The sequence below is a fragment of the Equus asinus genome, chromosome X (genome assembly GCF_041296235.1).
Source record: "Equus asinus isolate D_3611 breed Donkey chromosome X, EquAss-T2T_v2, whole genome shotgun sequence".
Lineage (NCBI taxonomy): Eukaryota > Metazoa > Chordata > Mammalia > Perissodactyla > Equidae > Equus > Equus asinus.
This window is the reverse complement of record NC_091820.1, coordinates 48,917,052-48,938,556: the sequence shown is the minus strand read 5'-3', so window position 1 is coordinate 48,938,556 and position 21,505 is coordinate 48,917,052. Positions and strand designations below refer to the sequence as shown.

The window sequence follows — 21,505 nt, the reverse complement described above, 5'->3', positions numbered from 1 at the left end:
TGCATTATTTACAGTAGCCAAGACATGGAGACAACCTAAGTTTCTGTCAATGCATGAATGGATAAATAAATTGTGGTATAAGTATACAATGGAATATTATAGACCCATGAAAAAGAAGGAAATCCTGCCATTTGTGACAACGTGAATAAACCTTGAGGGCATTCTGCTAAGTCAGGCAGAGAAAGACAAATGCTGTACAATCTCACTTATGTGTGGAATCTAAAAAAGTCAAACTCATACAAACAGAATAGAATGGTGGTGGTCAGTGGCTGGGGGTGGGAGAAATGGGGAGATGTTGGTCAAAGGGTGCAAATTTTCAGTTATAAGATGAATAACTTCTGGGAGCCTGATGCATAGCACGGTGACTATGGTTAACAATGCTGTATTACGTACTTGAAATTTGCTAAGACCATAGATCTTAAATGTTCTCACCACACACACACAAAAGTAACTATGTGAGGTGATGGATGTGTTAACTAACTTTATTGTACTAATCATTTTACAATATATATGTATATCGACTCATCACATTGTACACCTTAAATTTATACAATTTTGTTTGTTAATTGTACCTCAATAAAGCTGAGAAAAGTGGATTTTTAAATGTAAAGTTGAATTTCGTTTTGTGATCATTGATGTTACAATTATCATTTGCATTGCATCTCTTGTCATATTTACACATTTAGAAATAAATTGTGAAAATTATACAATACAGAAAACAAAGTCTGGTTGATAAGGTATAATTAGAATTACACGTAGCTGTCAACTGTTCTCATGAAAGAGGATTAGAGATTAAGGTCACAAAATGTTTTTTTTTTAAGCAAATGTTTAAGTAATTTGCAAGCTAGAATCTCCACAAGGGACCAAACCTAAATTATGAATTTAGGGACCAATAAATAATTCTTTTAAAATATTTTCATCTGGTGTTTAGGCAGTTGCTCCGATCCTTACCCCACTCTGCCAGGTGCCTACAATAATATTTACTCCACCTTTCTCATATCAAATTTGTTAATTATATGAGAATTGAGCCTGTTTCTGCAAGTGTTTATTGAGAAAGGAAACCTAACACTGCTGCCTTTGCTGTAGGTATTGTGTCGTCATAAGGAACTCTTCAACTGCCATATATATATGGAGACTAGCTCCTGAAAGCTAATAGAAATGTGACTATTTTCATTGTATTAAATAATCTAATCCTTTATTTTCTCTGGTTAAGAATTTATTTTAGGGTTGAAAAAAGTCATTTTGCATTGTGCCTCTCTAATGCTATAGAATGGATATGTTTCTGCATACATTTAGATCACAAATGCCCTTAACAGGGGTGATGTGTATCCTGTATTTTGATGGCACTCAATAATTGCCAAATATTGTATAATTTATGATAGTCACACCATGTTCTTATTTTCCTCGTTACTCACCCCTGTCAGGAAGAATGTGAAATTGGGAAAGTAAATGGTCACTTTTTAGATTACAATGACACGAAACTGCGATTAAGTTTTTTAACTCCAGGGCCAATACCCAAGAGTATGTATAATTGAATATTAGCAAAGGACATATTTCTGATATCATTTATTTTGTGATGTTCATCAAGGCACACTTCAGTCAGTTCCCATTGAGCTCAGAACTATTGTTACATAGAAGAGTAGTGTTCTTTTCCATGGTGCTTGGGAGCAATTTTCTTTTTCAATATTTTCTACATGTCCTAGTCTAATTTTAAGATATGACTGAATGGGGGGAGGTTATTGATAGAATATTCCAATTCAATCCAGTAGTTCCTTGGTCATACACATTGGGTCTAAACATTATAATTATAGAAATTAATCAAACTTTGCCTGAGGTTTCCTTAAGTTTCCGCTGTACACTTTGGAAATTTCAAGCAAAGAGGTATTGTACATTTGGCACAACATCCCTCTGGTGAAGAGTAAAGAGAGAAAATTGACAACCAAAACTTTTACAAACACATTTACCAAATATAAAATCTTAAATTTTAAAACACATTTACCAAATATAAAATCTTAAAAACCTTTGTCAAATATGTGATGGGGAAGACAGTTGATAACATGTCCCTAAATCTAAATTATAGGCAATATGTCATGCTTTTTTCGAAATTGCTGATGATTTAATTGGATACCTAAATAAATAGATAAATTGATATAGACCTATAAAGAATAATAACATGCAATGTTAATACAATAATATCTAGATCATAATAATACACAATAATAACATATAATAATAATGTAATAATATAACCATTACTACTAATACATAATAATGATATACTATTAACATTTTTAAAGTTTTCAATATTAAAAGACTATCACAGGCTTTTTAGAGTTCTAGATTAGGAGTTTGTAAAGGTGTTAAAGAGTAAATATTCTAGGCTTTGTAGGCCACATGATCTCTGTTCAGTTACTCAGCTCTGCCATTGTAGTATAAAAGCAGCCACAGACAATATGTAAGGAAATGAGAATGGTTGTGTTCCAATAAAATTTTGTTTATGGATGTTGAAATTCTAATTTCATAAAATTTTTACATGTCACGCAATACTACTGTTTAACATTTTTCCAGTCATTTAAAAATGCAAAAGCCATTCTTAGCTTGTGGGCTATACAAAAACAGACGGTGGATCAGATTTGGCTTGTAAGCCATTATTTGCTGACCTCTGTCCTAGATGACATACATACTCTTAAAATTTATAAAAATGAATTACTACCAAGTACATAAAAATTTACAATTGAAATTGACTGATGAACACAGTAAGGAATAACGCATTACATGGAGCATGATCATGCAGCATTAATTTACTGCACACCATTTCAAATACTTATCTGGCTCTCAGTTTATATTTGACTCTGTCCATATTGGTTGCCAGTGGAGAATTTCTTCCCAAATTGAAAATTTGTTAAACATGATTTAAGGTCTACAATATCACGAAAATATAGTCTCACCCAATGGCGATTTCTATAGAATAAGACACAGTTACAAATAAATATTGGGGTTGCTGTAATAAATTTATTTTCCAAGGAAGAATGATGTGTAATTATCTTAAACAAATTACTGTTATAATTAGTTGACATTCTTAATTATTGACTTTACAATTTTGAATTTTGTAATATTTTATGCTCCATAGTTTGATTTGTGAATTTTGTAAAGAATGACTTTTAATTTGTTGTAGATGTTATGTGAGAAATAAACAATATATGACTTAAAAAAATTAACTCAAAACGGATCACAGTCCTAGCTGTAAAGTACAAAACTATAAAACCTTAGAAGAAAACATAAGAGACAACTTAGATGACCTTGGGTGTGGCAATGACTTTTTAGATACAAACCAAAGGCACAATCCATGAAAGAAATCATTGATAAACTGCACTTCATTAAAATTAAAAACTTCTCCTCCGCAAAAGACATTTCCAGAGAATGAGAAGACAAGCCACGGACTGGGAAAAATTTTTTTTTGTTTGTTTGCAAAAGATACATCTGATAAAGAACTGTTATCCAAAATATACAAAGAATTCTTAAAACTCAACAATAAGAAAACAAGCAACCGAATTAAAAAATGAGCCAAAGACCTTAACAGACACATCGCCAAAGAAGATATACAGGTGGCAAATAAGCATATGAAAACATGCTGCACATCATATGTCATCAAGGAAAGGCAAACTAAAACAATGAGATACCGCTACACACCTAAGAATGGCCAAAATCCAGAACGCTGAAAACACCAAGTGCTGACAAGGATTTGGAGCAATAGGAACTCTCGTTTATTGCTGGTAGGAATGCAAAAATGGTACAACCACTTTTTGAAAGACCGTTTGGCAGTTTCTTACAAAACTAACTATGCTCTTCCCAATGTGAGTTAGCAATTGTGCTCCTCAGTATTTACTCAAAGGAGTTGAAATCATAAACAAAAACTTGCATATGGATGTTTATAGCAGCTTTATTCATAATTGCCAAAACTTGGAAGCAATCAAGATGTCCTTCAGTAGGTGAATGGATAAATAAACGGTGGTACCTCCAGACAATGGAATATTATTCAGCACTAAAAAGAATAGAACTATCAAGCCGTGAAAAGACAGGTAGGAACCCTAAATGCATGTTATCTGTGAAAGAAACCAATCTGAAAAGGCTAGATACTGTATGATTTCAATTATATGACATTCTGGAAAAGGAAAAAGTATGGAGAGAGTAGAAAGATCAGTGGTTGCCAGGGGTTAAGGAGGGATAGAGGGATAAATGGATGAATAGGTGGAACACGGAGAATTTTTATGGCAATGAAACTATTCTGTATGATACTATAATGGTGGGTACATGTCATTATGCGTTTGTCCAAACGCATAGAATGTACAACACCAAGAGTGAGACCTAATGTAAATTACGGACTTTGGGTGATAATGATGTGCCAATGTGTTTTCATCAGTTGTAACAAATGTACTAAATGTATCACTCTTTTGGGGGCTGTTGATAATGGAGAAAGCTATGCATGTGTGTGTGCAGAGAGTATATGTGAAATCTATGTACATTCCTCTTAATTTTGCTGTGAAACTGAAACTGCTGTAAAAAGAAAATTGTGTTTAAAAAAATAAGGAAGAAACCAAGACTTGACTTGATGATTTGGGATATTCTTAACCTCTTCACAATGCAAAAGATGCTAAAATTAGGAGATTTACTGTTAGAAAAGCATGCTGTGGAGAGAAAGCCGAGATTGTTCCTGGGCAACCTTTTGCTAGTTCTGAAATTAGATATACAATTCATGGATCCTTCAATCATAGAAGCAGAAGCTAGGAATAGAGATGTGATTTTCCAGGAGGGATCTGTGAATGACCCTCCTGTCTAGTTGAATATATCCCTATGACATACCTCAGAGACCCACAATATTTTTGAGAATGTTATACCAGAAGAAATACTGCCATCTTGGACTGAAAGAGACAGAGAGAGGATGAAACAAAGGAATGCCATCAGGCTTCCAAAATTCGACAGCAGGAAACAGTCTAATACAACTACTCAGATACAAATATATCCTACCTTTCAAGAAAAAATGAAGAATAACTCCTATGGCAGAACCTTGGGTTCAGAGCCTGGAGCCATGAGCCCAGAGGGTGAAATCTCAAGCCACAAAGAATTGCTCCTGGGCCTGGAAACCTAGCGGAATTTTTCCTACTGGGTATCAAAGTCACTTCGGACCGGTGCCCTCTTTGTTCTTTCTATTTTCTCCCTTTTGGAGTGAGAATGGCTAGAACTCTTATAATATGCCTGTACATTATTTTTTGAGAAAAGATAGCTTGTTTTCTAGTTTTACAGGTCCAGAGATGGACAAGAATTTTGTCCTAAGATTGATCATACTCAGAGTCTCACTCACACCTGATTTAGATGACTTTGATGATTAGATCTGGGACTTTTGAGCTGATGATACTTACGTGAGATTTTGGACTTGAATTGATGCTTTAAAGGGTTGAGACTTTGGTGAATGTTGGGATGGATGAATGCATTTTTTATGTGGGATGGATGTGAATATTTTGGGGTCAGAGGGAAGACTGAAGTAAGCTGAAAAATGTACCCCCCCCCCAAAGATATCCACAGGTAAATCCCTGAAACCTGTGAGTGTTATCTGGCAAAAATAAGAGTTTCTTCAGATGTGATTAATTTTAGGATCTTGAGATTGGGACATTATGCTGGATTATCCAGGTGGGCCCTAATGCAATTACATGCGTCCATGTAAGAGGGAGGCAGAGGGAGAGTTCACACTCAGAGGAGAATGTGATATGAAGACTGAACAAAGTGAAATTTGAAGATGCTGGCTCTAAAGATTGGAGGAATGTAGCCACAAGCCAAGGAATGCTGGCCGCCACAAACACTAGAAGAGGAAAGGAAGATTCTCCTCTGGATCCTTCAGAGGGAATATGGCCCTGCTGACATCTTGATTTTGGACCAGTGAAAATATTTTGGTACTTCTGGCCTCCAGACCTCTGAGAGAATATGTGTTGTTTTGAGCAATCAATTCATGGTAATTTTTACAGGAAACTAATCACAAGTGGAAACAACCCAAATGCCCATCAAGTGATGAATGGATGTAGAAAATGTGATATATCCATCTAATGAAATGTTAGTCAGCAATAAGAGGAATAAAGTACTGATGCATTCTGTGACATGAATGGACCTTGAAAGCATCATGCTAAGTGAAAGAATCCAGTCAAAAAGGACCACATATTGTGTGGTTTCATACCTATGAAATATCCAGAATAGACAAATCTATAATACACAGAAAGTAGATTAGCAACTGCCTAGGCTTGGGCAGGTGGGGAGACTGGAAAATGATAGCTAAGTGGAGCAGGGTTTATTTTGGGGGCAATGAAAATATTCCAGAATTTATTGTGGTGATGGATGCAGAACTCTATGAGTATGCTAAAAGCTATTGAATTATAAATTCAAAGGGTAAATTGTACCGTATGTGAATTATATTGCAACATTTATTTTTTTTAAAAAAAAGAAGACTCTAAAGGGTGCTGAGAAAAAAGCAGACCAACTAGAGACCTTGGAATCTGAGGAATGACATAGTAGTGAGTGGGCTTCATCCAATCAATTAAAGGCCCGAATAGAATAAAAGAATGACCTCCGCTGAGCAAGAGGGAATTCTGCCAGCAGACAGCCTTCAGACTTGAACTGCAGCATCAGCTCTTTCCTGGGTCCCCAACCTGATGGCGCTTGGATTTGCCACCCTCTATGATCACATGAACCAATTTCTTAAAATAACTCTCTCTCTCTCTCTCTCTAAACATCCTATTGATTCGCTTTCTTTGGAGAACTATAACGAATACATAGAAGGTCAGGACTTTCACCATAGCCCTGTGGTAACTAGACCACCCTCACTTTGGTATCAGTGGAGAACACACGGGGAACGGGAACTCCAGTCCCCACCCAGTAGCAATAAGGAGCCCAGCCCTCTTTGGATGTCAGTGGTAGTCAACTAGAGAACCTGGACTTCTGCCCACACCTGGCATTAACAAATCAGCAACCCTCTCCTTCCCCTGTCAGAGCAGTGTCAGAAAAAAGCCATTTAAGACAAAGATTATGTAAGATCCAGAGTCTTGTAAGATAATATGAAAATATCTAGATTCAGTCAAAAATCACTCATCCTACAAAGAACCAGAAAAATCCCATTCTGAATGAAAAGCAAAGACAATCAACATGTCCCAACACCGAGATGACATAGATTTTAGAATTATCTCACAAAGATTTTAAACCAGTCATGATAAAAATATGTCAAAGAGCATTACAAACATGCATAAAACAAGTGAAAAAAAAGTAAATCTCAGAAAAGAAATTAAGGTGTCAGCAAATAAACAGAAGATAGGAAGATGGACTAAATGAAAATTTTAAAACTGAAAATTATACTAATTGAAATAAAAAAGCTCAGGGGACAGGCTTAACAGCAGAACGGAAGGAAGAGAGGAAAGTGTCACTGAATTGGAAGACAGAAAAATAGAAATTACCAAATCTGAACAACACAGAGAAAACAGATTGAAAAAAATGAAAACCTAGGGGCTCTATAACACTATAACAAAAGTCCTAACACCCACGTCATCAGAGAACCAGAAGGAAAGCATAAAGAAGGCAGGTCTGAAAAAGTATTTGAAGAAATAATGACTGTACCAAATTTGTCAAGAGACGTAAACTTACAGATTCAAATTGTTGAGCAAATGCTAAACAGGAGAACGCAAAGAAATCAACACCAAGACAAATCATAATTAAACTGCTGGAAACTAAAGACAGGAAAACAATTAGAATGGCAGTGGATTTATCTTCAAAAGCGTGGAAGCCAGAAAGAAGAGGCAAAATATTTTTTTAAGTGCTTGAAAATTACCCCAAAAAACTGTTAACCCACAATCATATATCCAGTGAACATATCCTTCAGGAATGAAGTGGCAATCAAGACATTTTCAGAAGGAAAATTAAGAGAATTTGTGGCTAGCAGATCTACCCTAAAAGAATGGCTAAAGAAGTTTTCTAAATGAATATAAAATAATAAAAGAACAAACCTTAGAACATCAGGATAGAAGAGAGATCAAGGTAAGCAAAAATATAGGCAAACACCAATAGGCTTTCCTTTTCCTCTTGAGTTTTCTAAATTATATTTGATGGTGAAAACCAAAATAATAATACTGCCTGATGTGGTCCTAAATGTATGTATGTAGAGGAAATATTTTAAACAATTATATGATAAGTGGAGGAAGGTAAAGAGATGTAAAGGGAGGTAAGGCTTCTGCATGTCACTAGAACTAGTAAAATAGCATAGGTGGACTGTGAGATGTTATGTATATATAATGTAATACTTAAAGCAATGATTAAAAGAGTCACACAAAGTGACACACTCAAAAGCACTATAGAGAAATCAAAATGGAATTCTGAAAAATGTTCAAGTAACCAACAGGAAAGCAGAAAAGAGAAAACAGCAAAAAAGCAGAATCTCAGACTTAAGCCCTAATATATAAGTAATTACTTTAAATGGAAGCGGTATAAATGTAGCAATTAAAGGCAGGGATTAACAGAATCAATTTAAAAATATGACCCAACTTTTACACTGTCCACAAGAAACTCATTTCAACTACAATGATATAGGCAAGTTGAAAGTAAATTGATGGAAAAAAAGATGTATCATGCAAATCTTAATCACAGGAAAGAAGGAGTGGCTATATTAATATTAGATAAAGTAGATTTCAGAGAAAAGAAATTTTTTAGAGACAGAGAGGGACATTTTATAACGATAAAAGTGTCAATCCACCGGGAAAACATAGAAATCTTAAATGAGTATGCACCAAACAAAGGAGCTACAAAATATGAGAAGCAAAAACAGAACTGAAAGAAGAAATAGAAAAATCCACAATTATAGTTGGAGACTTAAACACCCTTTTCTTAATAGTTGATAGAACAACTAGACAGAAAATCGGCAAGGATATAGAAGGATTTAACAACATCAGCTAAAGTGATCTAATTGACATTTATAGAATACTTTGCCCAACAACATCAGAATACACATTCCTTTTGAATACCCACAGAAGATATGCCAATATAAAGTATATCCTAAACCATAAAGCAAACCTCAACAAATTTAAAAATTTAAATCATATGGAGTATATTGTCTGACCACATGGAATCAAACTACTAATTGATAACAGAAAGATGAGGATAATGTGTAAACATTGAAAAACTAAACAACACACTTCTAAATAATCCATTAGTCAAAGAGAAAGAATCGAGGGAAATAAAAAATATATTTAACAAAATGAAAATACAGTATATCAAAATTTGTGGGGTGCAGCTAACCCAGTGCCGATTAGGAAACTTATAAAGCTAAATGTTTATATAATAAAGAGGAAAAGCTTCAAATCAATAATCCACGTTTCCACCTCAAGAGCCTAGAAAAAGAGGAGCGAAATAAACCCAAAGGAAACAGAATGAAAGAAATAAAAGAAAGGAGGAGAAAACAATGAAATGGAAAACAAAGAAACAATAATGAAAAAAATTAAACAAAGAGCGAGTTCTTTGGTAAGATCAATATTTTTTATTTTATTTCTTCCCTAACTTTATTGAAAGATAACTGACATATAACATCGAGTAAGTTTAAGGTACACAACATTAAGATTTGATAAACGTATATACTGCAAAATGATTACTACAATTAGGCTAGTTAAGACATCTTTCACCTCACAGTTACCATTTTTTTGTGCATGTGGTGAGAACTTTTTTTTTTTTGAGGAAGATTAGCCCTGAGCTAACTACTGCCAAACCTCGTCTCTTTGCTGAGGAAACCTGGCCCTGAGCTAACATCCATGCCCATCTTCCTCTACGTTATTCGTGGGACACCTACCACAGCATGGCTTTTGCCAAGCGGTGCCATGTCTGCACCCGGGACCTGAACTGGCGAACCCCAGGCCAGCGAGAAGCGGAACATGCGAACTTAACCACTGCGCCACTGGGCCAGCCTCGGTGAGAACTTTTAAGATCTACTTTCTTAGCATTCTTCAAGTATACGGTATAATATTGTTGACTATAATCACCGTGCTATACATTAGATCCCCAGAACTTGTTCATCTTATAACTGCAAATTTGTACCTTTTGACCACCTTCACCCATTCCCCCCCACCCCACCCCCACCCCCACCCCTAGCTATCCCCAATCTACTCTCTGTTTCTATGAATTTGGTGGGGTTTTTTTTTTTTTTTTTGGTGAGGAAGATTTGCCCTGAGCTAACATCTTTTGCCAATATTCCTCTTTTTTTTTTTCCTCCCCAAAGCCCCAGTACATAGCTGTATATTCTAGTTGCAAGTCCTTCTAGTTTTTCTATGTGATCCACCACCACAGCATGGCTACTGACAGACGGGTGGTGTGGTTCCGTGCCCAGGAACTGACCTCAGGCCACCGAAGTGGAGCATGCCAAACTTTAACCACTAGGCCATCAGGGATGGCTCTGGTGGGTTTTTTAGGTTCCCCATATAAATGAGATCAGACAGTATTTGTCTTTCTCTGACTTATTTCACTTAGCAAAATGCCCTCAAGGTCCATCTGTGTTGTCACAAATGGAAAGATTTCTTTATGCTTATGGATGAATAATATTCATATATATATATCACACTTTTTAATCTAGTCATCCATAAATAGACACTTAATTTGTTTCCATGTCTTGGCTATTATAAATAATGCTGCAATGAACATGGGGGTGCAGATAGCTCTTTGAGATGATGATTTCATTTCCTTTGGATGGATGTATACCCAGAAGTGGGATTGGTGGATCATATGGTAGTTCTACTTTTGCATTTTTTGAGGAAGCTCCATACTGTTTCTCATAAAGGCTTTACCAATTTACATTCCCATCAACAGTGCCTGAGTTCCCTTTTCTCCAGCACTTGCTATCTCTTGTCTTTTTTATGATAGCCATCTTAACAGGTTTGAGGTGATATCTCATGGTAGTTTTAACTTGCGTTTCCCTGATATCAATTGATGTTGAGCACCTTTTCACGTACCTGTTGGCCATTGCAGATCTTCTTTGGAAAAATATCTGTTAAGGTCCATTTGTACATATCTGTTAGTTCCATTTAGTCTATAGTTCAGATCCATTGTTTCCTTATTGATTCTCTGTCTGGATGGTCTAGCCATTGTTGAAAGTGGGATATTAAAGTTCCCAACTATTATTATATTGCTGTTTATTTCTCCTTTTATTTCTGTTAGCATTTGCTTTTTATATGTGGGTGCCCTGATGTTGGGTTAATAAATATTTACATCTGTTATATCTTTTTGATGAATTGACCCCTTTATCTTTATGTAATGACCTTTTTGTCTCTTGTAACAATTTTAGCTTAAAGCCTGTTTTGTCTGATATAAGTATAGCTACTGCTGCTTTATTTTGTTTACCATTTGCTTGGAATATCTTTCTTTCCCTTCATTCTCAGCCTATGTGTTTCCTTAAAGCTAAAGCGAATCTCTTGTAGGTAGCATATTTTTGAATCTTGTTTTTTTCTCTCGACTCAGCCGTTATATGCCTTTTGATTGGAGAATTTAATCTGTTTATGTTAAAATAATTATTTATAGGTAAAGACCTAGCATTGCCTTATTAATTGTTTTCTGTTTTATAGATCCTTTGTCCCTTGCTTTCTCTCTTGATGTCTTCTTTTGTGATTTAATATCTTTTTGTGGTGGTATACTTTGTCTCTTATAATCTTTTGTGTATCTATTACAGGTTTTTCTTTTGTGGTTACCATGAGGCTTAAATAAAATATCTTATAGTTATATCATACAATTTTAAACATAAGAACAACTTGAAGAGCATACATAAATGTCACTTTTCTTTCTCCCCCCATCACACTTTAGGTTATTTATGACACAATTTACATCATTTTTATATTGTCTATCCAATAACAAATTATTATAGTTATAGTCATTTTTAATACATTTGGTTTTTTTCAACTTTTAAACTACAGTTGTAAGTGATTTACATAGCAGCTTTACAATATTAGAGAATCTGGCTTTGACTATATATTTACTTTTACTGATAAGTTTTAGACATTCATGTTTTTATGATGTTAATTAGCTTCCTTTTATTTCAGTCCGTAAAATGCCCTTTAGCATTTCTCGTAAGGCAGGTCTAGTGGTGATGACCTCCGTCAGTTTTTATTTGTTTGGGAAAGTCTTTATCTCGCCTTCATTTCTGAAGAACAACTTTGCCAGGTATAGTATTCTAGTTTGCCAGTTTTTTTCTTTCAATATTTTGAATATATCATTTCACCCTTTTCAGGCCTGCAGAGTTTCTGCTGAGAAATCTGTTTATAATCTTATGAGTGCTCCCTCATGTTTGATGAGTCTCTTTTCTCTTGATGCTTTCAAAAATCTCTTTGCCATTGACTTTGGACAATTTAATTATAATGTGTCTTGGTGAAGCCCTTTTCAGGTTCAATCTGTTTGGGGTCCCTTGAGCCTCATGTATCTGAATGTCCATTCCTCTCCCAGTGTTTGGGAAGTTTTCAGCCACTATTTCTTTAAATAGATTTTCTGTCCCTTCTCATTCTCTTCTCCTTCTGAGATTCTAATATCGAGTATGTTGTTTCTCTTCATTGTGTCCCATAATTCTGGTAGGCTTTCTTCACTGTTTTTCATTCTTTTTTATTTTAGCTCCCCTAAATGGTTAATTTAACATGACCTGTGTTTGAGTTCAGGTTCTTTTGCTTGGTTGAATATGCTCTTGAAGATTTCTATTGAATTCTTTCGTTCAGTCATTAAATTATTCAGCTCTAGATTTCTGTTAGGCTTTCTTTTTTTTGATGGATTCTATTTCTTTGTTGAACTTCTCATTTTGGTCATGCATTGTTTTCCTAATTTTATTTAGTTTTCTGTCTGTTTGTTCTTTTAGTTTGCCGAAGCTCTTTAACAGTATTATTCTGAATTCTTTGTCAGACAGTTCATAGATCATACGCCACTCATCAAGCCATGTTGTGGTGGTGACCCACATACAAAATAGAGGAAGACTGGCACAGATGTTAGCTCAGGGCTAATCTTCCTCACCAAAAACAAAAAAGTAGCATGAGAGATACTTGTGATATGGAAATGTTCTGTATCTTGAAACTGAGTGTGTATTCATTTGTTTACAGTCAATTCAAGTTTGCCCTTTTGTGAATTTCCTGCTATCATCCTTGCTCATTTTTAATTGGATGATTTGTTTTCTTATTGATTTAATTTGTTGCATATTCAGGATTAATTATTTTATGGTTATAAGCATCAGAAATATCTTACTCTAGTTTTTGGCTTGTTTATAAACTGTCATGTCAAATGTACTAATCTTTTCCTTTTGTGTGTGTATGCTTTTTGTATCTTAAGACATCTTCCCCTGCTGTGATGTCATAGAAGTATTTCTTTTAAATATTTAATTTTTTATATTCAGGTTTTTAATGTATTTGAGCCTAATTTCTGTACATATAACTTTATTTTCTTTCTCCACATGGTGAGCTCTCCATTCTGAGCTGTTCTGTTTCTTTGATCCATTTGTCTATGCCTGTGCCAATACCGCCCTTTTTGAATAGATATCGCTTTATGAGTCTTGATAATGGTAGGACAGATTTTTATCTTGCTGCTCTTGCTAGAATCTTCAGCACTTATAAGAAGTATCCTGTTTTTCTTCCAGGCTGAAGAGGAATGCTTGTAACATTACAGCATTAAGTTTGATGTTTGCTCTGAGTATTTGGAAGGCATTGTTTTTAAAGATACCATGAATGATTAATTGATTGATTTTATCATATGCTTTTCCTGCACTTATCATGGTTATCATATGATACTGTTCTTTTAATTTGTTAATGTGATGAATTCAATTAATAAATTGTCTATTGTTAAATCTTCTGCAAGGTTTTGGGATAAATCTTACTTGATATGACATTATTTTAAAATGCTTCTTTAGATTCAGTTTGCTAATATATTATTTAGGATTTTTGCATCTATATGCATTAGTGACATTTGCCTGTAATTTTTCTGTTTTGTACCATCTTTATGTGGTTTTAATAATCAGGGTTATATTTGCTTCATAAAATGAGTTGGGGAGTCACCCCTCTCTCTTTTCCGGAGGAGTTTTTAATAGATAGGTATTATTTGGTTTTTGAAGTTTTGGCATATTTTAGCTAGCAAGCTGAAAATGTATTTTGGGGAGAGAGTAGGTAGGGAGATGTTTGACTACCAGTGCCATTTTGTCATCATTATAACTCTATTCTGGTTTTTCACCTCATTGAACTTATTCTTCAGTTGTATATGTTTTTCTACAGAATTATCTATTTCATCTACATTGTCAAATTTATTTGAATTGCATTGTTCATAGTATTCACTTATGATTTTTAAAAACTACTTCATCTCTAATTCTGTATCTGCACCTAATATTGTTTATTTATACCTTCATTTTCTTGTCTTGTCTTTACTTTTTTGAGGACTGATTGGACTAGGGTTTGTCATTTTAATAGTCTTTTCAAAAACTTGAGTTTTGACTTTACTAATCCTAGTGTTCTTTTTCTCTATTTCATTAGTGTTTTCTCTTATTGCAATTATTTCCCTCTTTCTTTTGTCTTCATGTTTAGTCCATTATTATTCTTTTAACTCTTGTTTTGAAAGCTCATTTTATTAAGTTTTAATCCTTCTTATTCTCTAATACATTCATTTAATGCTATAAATTTCTCTCTAAAGACTTGCTTTAACATCATCCTGACATTTAAATATGTATTATTTTTGTTTTTATATTTAGTTCTTAATATTTTATCATTTACCTTAGGGTTTTTATTTTATCCATAAAATATTTATGTGAGTGCTTTTAGTTTCCAAGTGTTTTGGTGTTTGAGACTGTTTTTTGCATATTTATTTTTACTTTTATTGCCTTTTGTTTAGAGAATTTGCCCTGTGTGGGGTTTTTTGTGTTTCTTGTGGCCTAGCACATGGTCAGCTTTTTAAGTGTTCCTTGTATGCTTAATAATAACTTACATCCCCTCAGTTTTGGGGGTTCAGAGTTCTATTTATGTTTTTTAAGGTCAATTTTACTAATTTTATTATTCAAATCATCTTTTTCTATTAAATTTAAGTCTGTCTCATCCGTCAATTTCTGAGAGAAGTATGAATTTATCAATTTCTGTGATCCATTTTTTCAAACTTTGCATTATTTATGTTGAGGCTCCATTATTAGATATACATAGGTTCAGAATAATTTTATTTTCCTAATGAATTATTTATCATTAAGTAAAAACACTTAATACTCCTAAATATGTTTTTGTCTTAAAAATCTCTCGGATAGTAATTTAGTTATACCAGCCTTCTTTGGCTTAGTATTTGCCCCAGTATATCTATTTAGAGTCTTTCATGTTTTTTAATTTTTTTTTATTCTCTAAACGTTAGCTGCCCTACGCTTGGGGGTGGCTGTGCCACAATCTCCCTAAACTCTCTTTCTGGTGAGCTTATCCTGTCACAATGCCTCCCATGTTTCCAAACCTGACATCCCACTTGAACTCCAGATGCATTTTTTTCAGCTATCTGAATGACACTAATAGGCATCTCAGATTTTACATGCCATGCGTTTCCCACCCTTCCTCCCCAGATGTGCCCCTGGCAAAATCCCCAGACTAAGAAATAGCACTACCATCAACCCAGGTGTTCAAGTCCAAACACCAGAACCGAGATTATTTTCATTTCCCATTTCTCACCTCTGGTCCATGAGCAAATCTTCTTGATTCATGCAAATGCATCTGGAATTTGTCTAGGTCTCTTCATTTCCTCTGTCACCACCACAGTTCCAGCTACCGTCATCTCTCTTCTGGACTAGCTACATTATCTCCTAACTTGTCTCCCAGCTTCAACTCTCCTGACCCCTCTACATTCTTCTAAGCAGCCAGAGTCACTGACAACACTCAGGGAGAATTATTGTACGTTATAGTCAATATCACAAATTTGACTTTCAGCCTTGACATTATATTTTTCACTCCTTCTATTGATGTAATTTGGGGTTTTGGGTACCATGGTACTTTAATGGAAGAAAGGGGACAATTGAAGGAAAAAACAATATTTGGATGTTTTGTAAGGGCAATATGCAGGTCCAGCTCGGTGACCTGGGAAGTCACTCCCGTGTCTATGGGAAAGTCAGCCTAAGGCTCAGTTACCATTATCACTGTTGCCCAGGGTGAGCTTGTCAAAGAGATAGTCTGCCAAGCTGGCTTTTGGGGTCTCCACTTTGCTATCTAGTTAACATTAACAAGCAATAATATTTGCATATTTTATTAATCAAAAAAATTTCAGGTAAAATTTAAGAACCCTTTGTTTTAATCCCTGCCCAATCCCATTCCCTTCACTCCTTCCCCAGAGGCAATTGGGGAATCACAATTGTGATTTTCAGGCCACGTCTTTAGGCTTTTACCATGCACAGGTACCCACATTCACCAGGGTCCCAGACCAGCCACCCCACACCCCCACTTTGTTTATGAGGGGAAGATTGATTTTGTGTTTCCCAGGGTCCCATGGAATACCTTCTCCCTCCATCCACAGAGATCCCGAGCTGCATGTGGATGGGACATGGGTGGGCGGAGAGACTCCTGGATACCTGACTTAAAACTTAAAAGATGAGATCTGCACACATGAAATCAAGGACAGAGCTTTATTTATTTAGGAACCACATAACTGTATTGGAAGAAATGGCAAAACTGGAAGAAAAAAAAAGTGAACGTTTTGCAAGGGCAATATTGCAATATGCATGCTCGGTATGGTGATCAGGGGAAGTCACCCTGTGGCTCTGGGGAAAGCAGTCCAAACTCAGTTGTTACTGCCGTCCCCCAGGGTGAGCTTGTCGAAGAGGTACTCTGCCAGGCCGTCTGCTGGGGCCCCCATCTTGAGCAGGTTGGTGAGATGGTCCCCCAACTCCTTCATGGACTTGACTTCCTCGAGCAGGAGGTGACTCTCCAGGAAGTGGCACAGATGGGGATCCACCTTGTCGGTGGCCAGCTGGTGCAGATCGAGCAGGCTCTGGTTGACGTTCTTCTCCAGCTGGAGCGCACACTCCATGGCCTTCAGGCCGCTCTCCCAGTCGTCGCGGTCTGGCTTCTTGATGTCGCCAAGGCGGAGGCGGCCTCCGCGCTGGTTCTGCAGCTGCATCAGCCTCTCGGCGTGCTCCCTCTTCTGGCGCGACTGCTGCAGGAACAGCTGGAAGAAGTGCTTCAGGGCCACGTCGGCCCTGTCGAAGTAGTAGGCCATCGACATGTACACGTAGGAGGCGTACAGCTCCAGGCAGATCTGGCCGTTGATGGCGGCCTCGCAGTCGGGGTGGTAGTTCTGGAGCACCTGCGAGGGCTGCGCGGTCGCCATGGCTGGAGGCGCGAAGGCGAAGGCGACCTCAAGGTGTTCCCAGAGTAGGTGATGAAGGCGCCGTTGGGTGAGCTCTGGCTCAGTGGCAGTTCTGGCTCGCGACCAAAATGGCGTCACACCAAATTGGGAGTGTCCGTTATTTTACGGAGGTGGGGGAGATCCGTTTTACGTTACGTTACGTTACGTTGCGTCACGTCACATTGTGTCACGTTACGTTATGTTATATTACTTTACGGTGGGCGGGGTAGCTGGGAGGGGCTCAAGCGTGGTGTTCTAGGTTGGATCAGGGCTTGGATGAATCCGGGAGACTGTGTGCTAAGCGTCAGCACTATATGATATTTTAAAACTTTATTCATGAATATAGATGCAAGCATCTTAAGTTAATCATTTGCATGATTTCTTTGAGCAGCTTAATTGAATATTGTCCTAATGTGATTGTTTCATTAAATATAGTGCTTTTGAGGTCTCATTAGTTATGTTTAATATCGCACAGTTTTATTTGAATGTTAGATAAATCAGTGATTTCAACATCCATACTGATGACACTTCTGATAGCCTCCTCACTCGGTTCCTAGACTTAGTAAGTCCAGTGACCTCCGCTTTTCTCTTTCTAGTCATGGTCTAGTTCACGCTCCTCTGACAGGAGAGCACCACCTCTAGAGCCTCAGTGAATCTTTCCACCTCTCCGTCTTTCACTCTTTCTGAGCTTGTTCTTCACTCCCTTTATTCTCTCATCTCTTAATCTTTCAGCACAGTCCTAGAAGCACGTTCCTTCTGCCCTGTCTGGAGCCCGGTAGGACAGATTCAATGATCTCATCGCTGATATCCTAGATTTGCTCTCCCCCTTCACCTGGCTTGTCAATTACCTTCCTCTTGGCTACGTACACACTTCCCTTTTCTCTGGCAGAAAACAAAAGGTTTAGGTGCATTCTTAGAGAAAGCACTTACCCACGGGGATGTATTCATTCCCTCCAACCTCATTTGTTCTTTCGCTGACACTCAACAAGTCTCTTTGTAAGCCCAATTATGTTGTATGGAATGAGCCACCGTGGTAGGGAATACCACTGATCTCAAATGGCCTTTCCTTCATTCATTAATTCATTCAACAAATACTTATTGATTACCTGCTATGGCCCAGGCGCTGGTCTAGGATTTGGGCATATATGAGTAACAAAGAGAAACAAAGTCTCTGTTTCCTTAGTGTTGTATTCTAGTGGAGAAGCAGACAAAAACAAAACAAAACAAAAAAACTACCATTTTTCCCCCTTATTGTCTCAAGTAAATACATACAAGATATTACACATGTGCATGGAAATAAAAAAGACGAAATATGTTCATAGAATTCAAGGATATTATAGTGGGAGACAGAAGATCAACCTAGGTATTTATAATTAATTTGTGCATTAATTCAACAACCATTCATATACTCCAAATATGTGTCAGACGCTGTGTTTGATTCTTGAGATGTGCAGAAGAATCAAATGTGGTCTGTGTTCTCAAGTTATAAGACAGAATGACAGAATATTATAAGTACTCTCAGGTAAAGTTAGGATAAAATGCCTAATTTCACATAAAGATTTAATCCCATAGCTTTGATTAATGCACCTTTTTTGGTCTCTGTTTCTCTTTTGGAAGCTTATCCTATTTTATGATCAGAGTTTATGAAGAAAGAAAAGGATCACATATCAAATGTCATGATGTAAACTTATTTAAACAGTTCTAGAGACATTTAATTGCTGATTCTGTAAAGAAATAAAATAACAACAGTGTCTATTTCATAAGTTGATTTTAATGATAAAATCACACACTAGAGATGGAAGAGAATTACGTGGTCAGTTTCTGAGTGAGATAATGTTGTGTTCTGTGTTTTCTTAACACCAGTGTTGAGTCTTAATGTAATTGTAGACTTTCAAAGTTTCCTTGGGAGATTTCAATTTAGACTTGATTGTAAGAATCTATTTAAGTAGGAGTCTTGATGTTGTAGAGCATTTTCTCAGTATTTCCCAAGATTATTTAATAATTAATTTCTACCTACAATTTTACACTTCAAATACTTGAAATAATAAGACTATTGAATGGTTATGTGTATACTAAGGAATGATAATGGTGTTTCTCAGATATTTCATCCCTCATCATTACCTCCTAGGGAAGAAAGTAATGGTAAAATATTTATTATAACTGAGAGAAACCCAAGGTTTAAAAACTAACTTTTCTGAGGGAAATCAATAAGCAAGCATGAGCTGGGACCTCAGATTTCCATGAAGAAAATATACATATATATAAGCAAAGCATTCCATTCAGTTTTTCTTTCGTGAGAAATATAAAACTATATATAAACATAGAATGAGAAAACTTCAGAGTAGATCATGTTTTTTAAAAATATGAATATAGGACTATAAGATAAAGATTTCTTTGAAATGTTTGTGGTCAATGTTTGTATTATATCAGTGTTAGTCATGGTTCACCAGAATAACAGAACGAACAGGAAGTGAACCATATATACATCTATCTATCTATCTATCTATCTATCTATCTATCTATCTATCTATCTATATGGAATTGGTTCATGTGATTATGAAAGCTGACAAGTCCCCAAATCTGTAAGGAGCAAACTTGAGACCCAGGAATGCCGATGGTGTGGGTCCAGCCCAAAGGCCAGCAGGCTGGAGACCCAGGAAGTTCAAGTTGAAGGCAGGAAAAAACCAGTGTCCCAGCTTGAAGGCAGTCCAGCAGGAAGAGTTCCCTCTTCCTCAGAGGAGGGTCAGCATTTTTGTTCTATTCAGGCCTTCAATTGATTGTGTGACGCTCACCCACATTCAGGAGAGCAGCCTGCTTTACTCAGTCTACTGTTTCAAATGTTAATCTCATGGAAAACCACCCTCACAGGCACACACGGAATAAGATTTGACTAAATATCTGGCTAGCCCCTGGCCCAGTCAAGTTGACATATAAAATTAACCATCACAGTATTATTTATAATAAATTCAGGTCATCAAATAAAAAATCTAGTTATATAATCTGTAAAAACTCTTTTGACTTTCAGTTCCCTTCATCATTTAAACCTGTTACAGAACTAACAGTTACACAACTGATATTAGGCAATAAGTTCTGACTCAGTGTCAGTGATTATCTCTCATTCATTCAGTATATTTCTACGGAACATCTATTATATGCCAGGTATTTTTATTCATCCTAACACAAAAACTTGTTCTATAAACTCCTCACATTTGCATTTTTTTTGCAGCGGAGTGCTGTTCAATGTTCCATGTAATCCCATCTTTAAAAATTAGTGCATGCGCTAGGCTTGATGATGTATTCATAAGGAAGTGGACCATGAGTAGCAGCAGTTGGTGGCTTATCTCACTCTCCATATATGTATGTGTGTGTGTGTGTGTGTGCATGCATATGTATAAATTAATCATTTAATGAGGGGTCATGAAAAGTGATATATCAATCCAAAATCAATATTATCTATCAAGTCAAAATCAATATTATCTGTCTTTGAGCTGTTCACTCTACATTATCTCATTACAGATACCCTCTGAGTTAACTTTTATTGTTATCACCCATATTTTACAGACAAAGAAATTGTAAATTAGAGAGGATGTAACATGCTCAAGTACACATCTTGTAAAGCAGAGAGTGACACTCTGAACAGGATTCCTCTCTAGATAGTTTGGAAAATTTGGCTGGACCATGAGGTCCTTTAGTCCAAAGACTGTTTAACTTGTTTGATGCTAAATTTCACATAGAAGGGGCTCAAAAATATGAATTAAAGTATTGAGTGGTCCATTAAAAGCTTTAGTCTCGTTATTTCTCCAAATTAAAGCAATGAATGGGAGAGATGTTGAATGTGTATTTAAACTGTTTCCTTTAGAAGGAGAAAAAAATCAAAGACACCCAATGGTGACAAATTACTATCATAATTTTACTTAAAATGCATAAACGTAAAGCCAGGTATAAAAATCTCTATGCTTAAGGGCATGCGTTTATAACTGTGAAACTAACAATTTATAAGTATATGCAGATACAACTATAAAACTAATAAAATTAAAATTAAGAAATTCCAATTAGGCATCAGATTACGCTTTTTGCCTTAAACACAATTACTTCTCGCTGAGAATAGATCTAGTTGCCAAGATGCAAG

General features: G+C 36.1%; 1 protein-coding gene across 1 annotated transcript; it reads right to left on the bottom strand.

Annotated features, from left to right (window-relative positions):
* Positions 1–16,809: 16,809 nt before the first annotated feature.
* On the bottom strand, positions 16,810–18,719 carry LOC139042602 (ferritin heavy chain-like). Its single transcript, XM_070501755.1, has one exon. It carries the CDS (start codon positions 17,356–17,358, stop codon positions 16,810–16,812), a length of 549 nt encoding a protein of 182 aa, XP_070357856.1. The 5' UTR covers positions 17,359–18,719.
* Between the last annotated feature and the right edge of the window lie 2,786 nt (positions 18,720–21,505).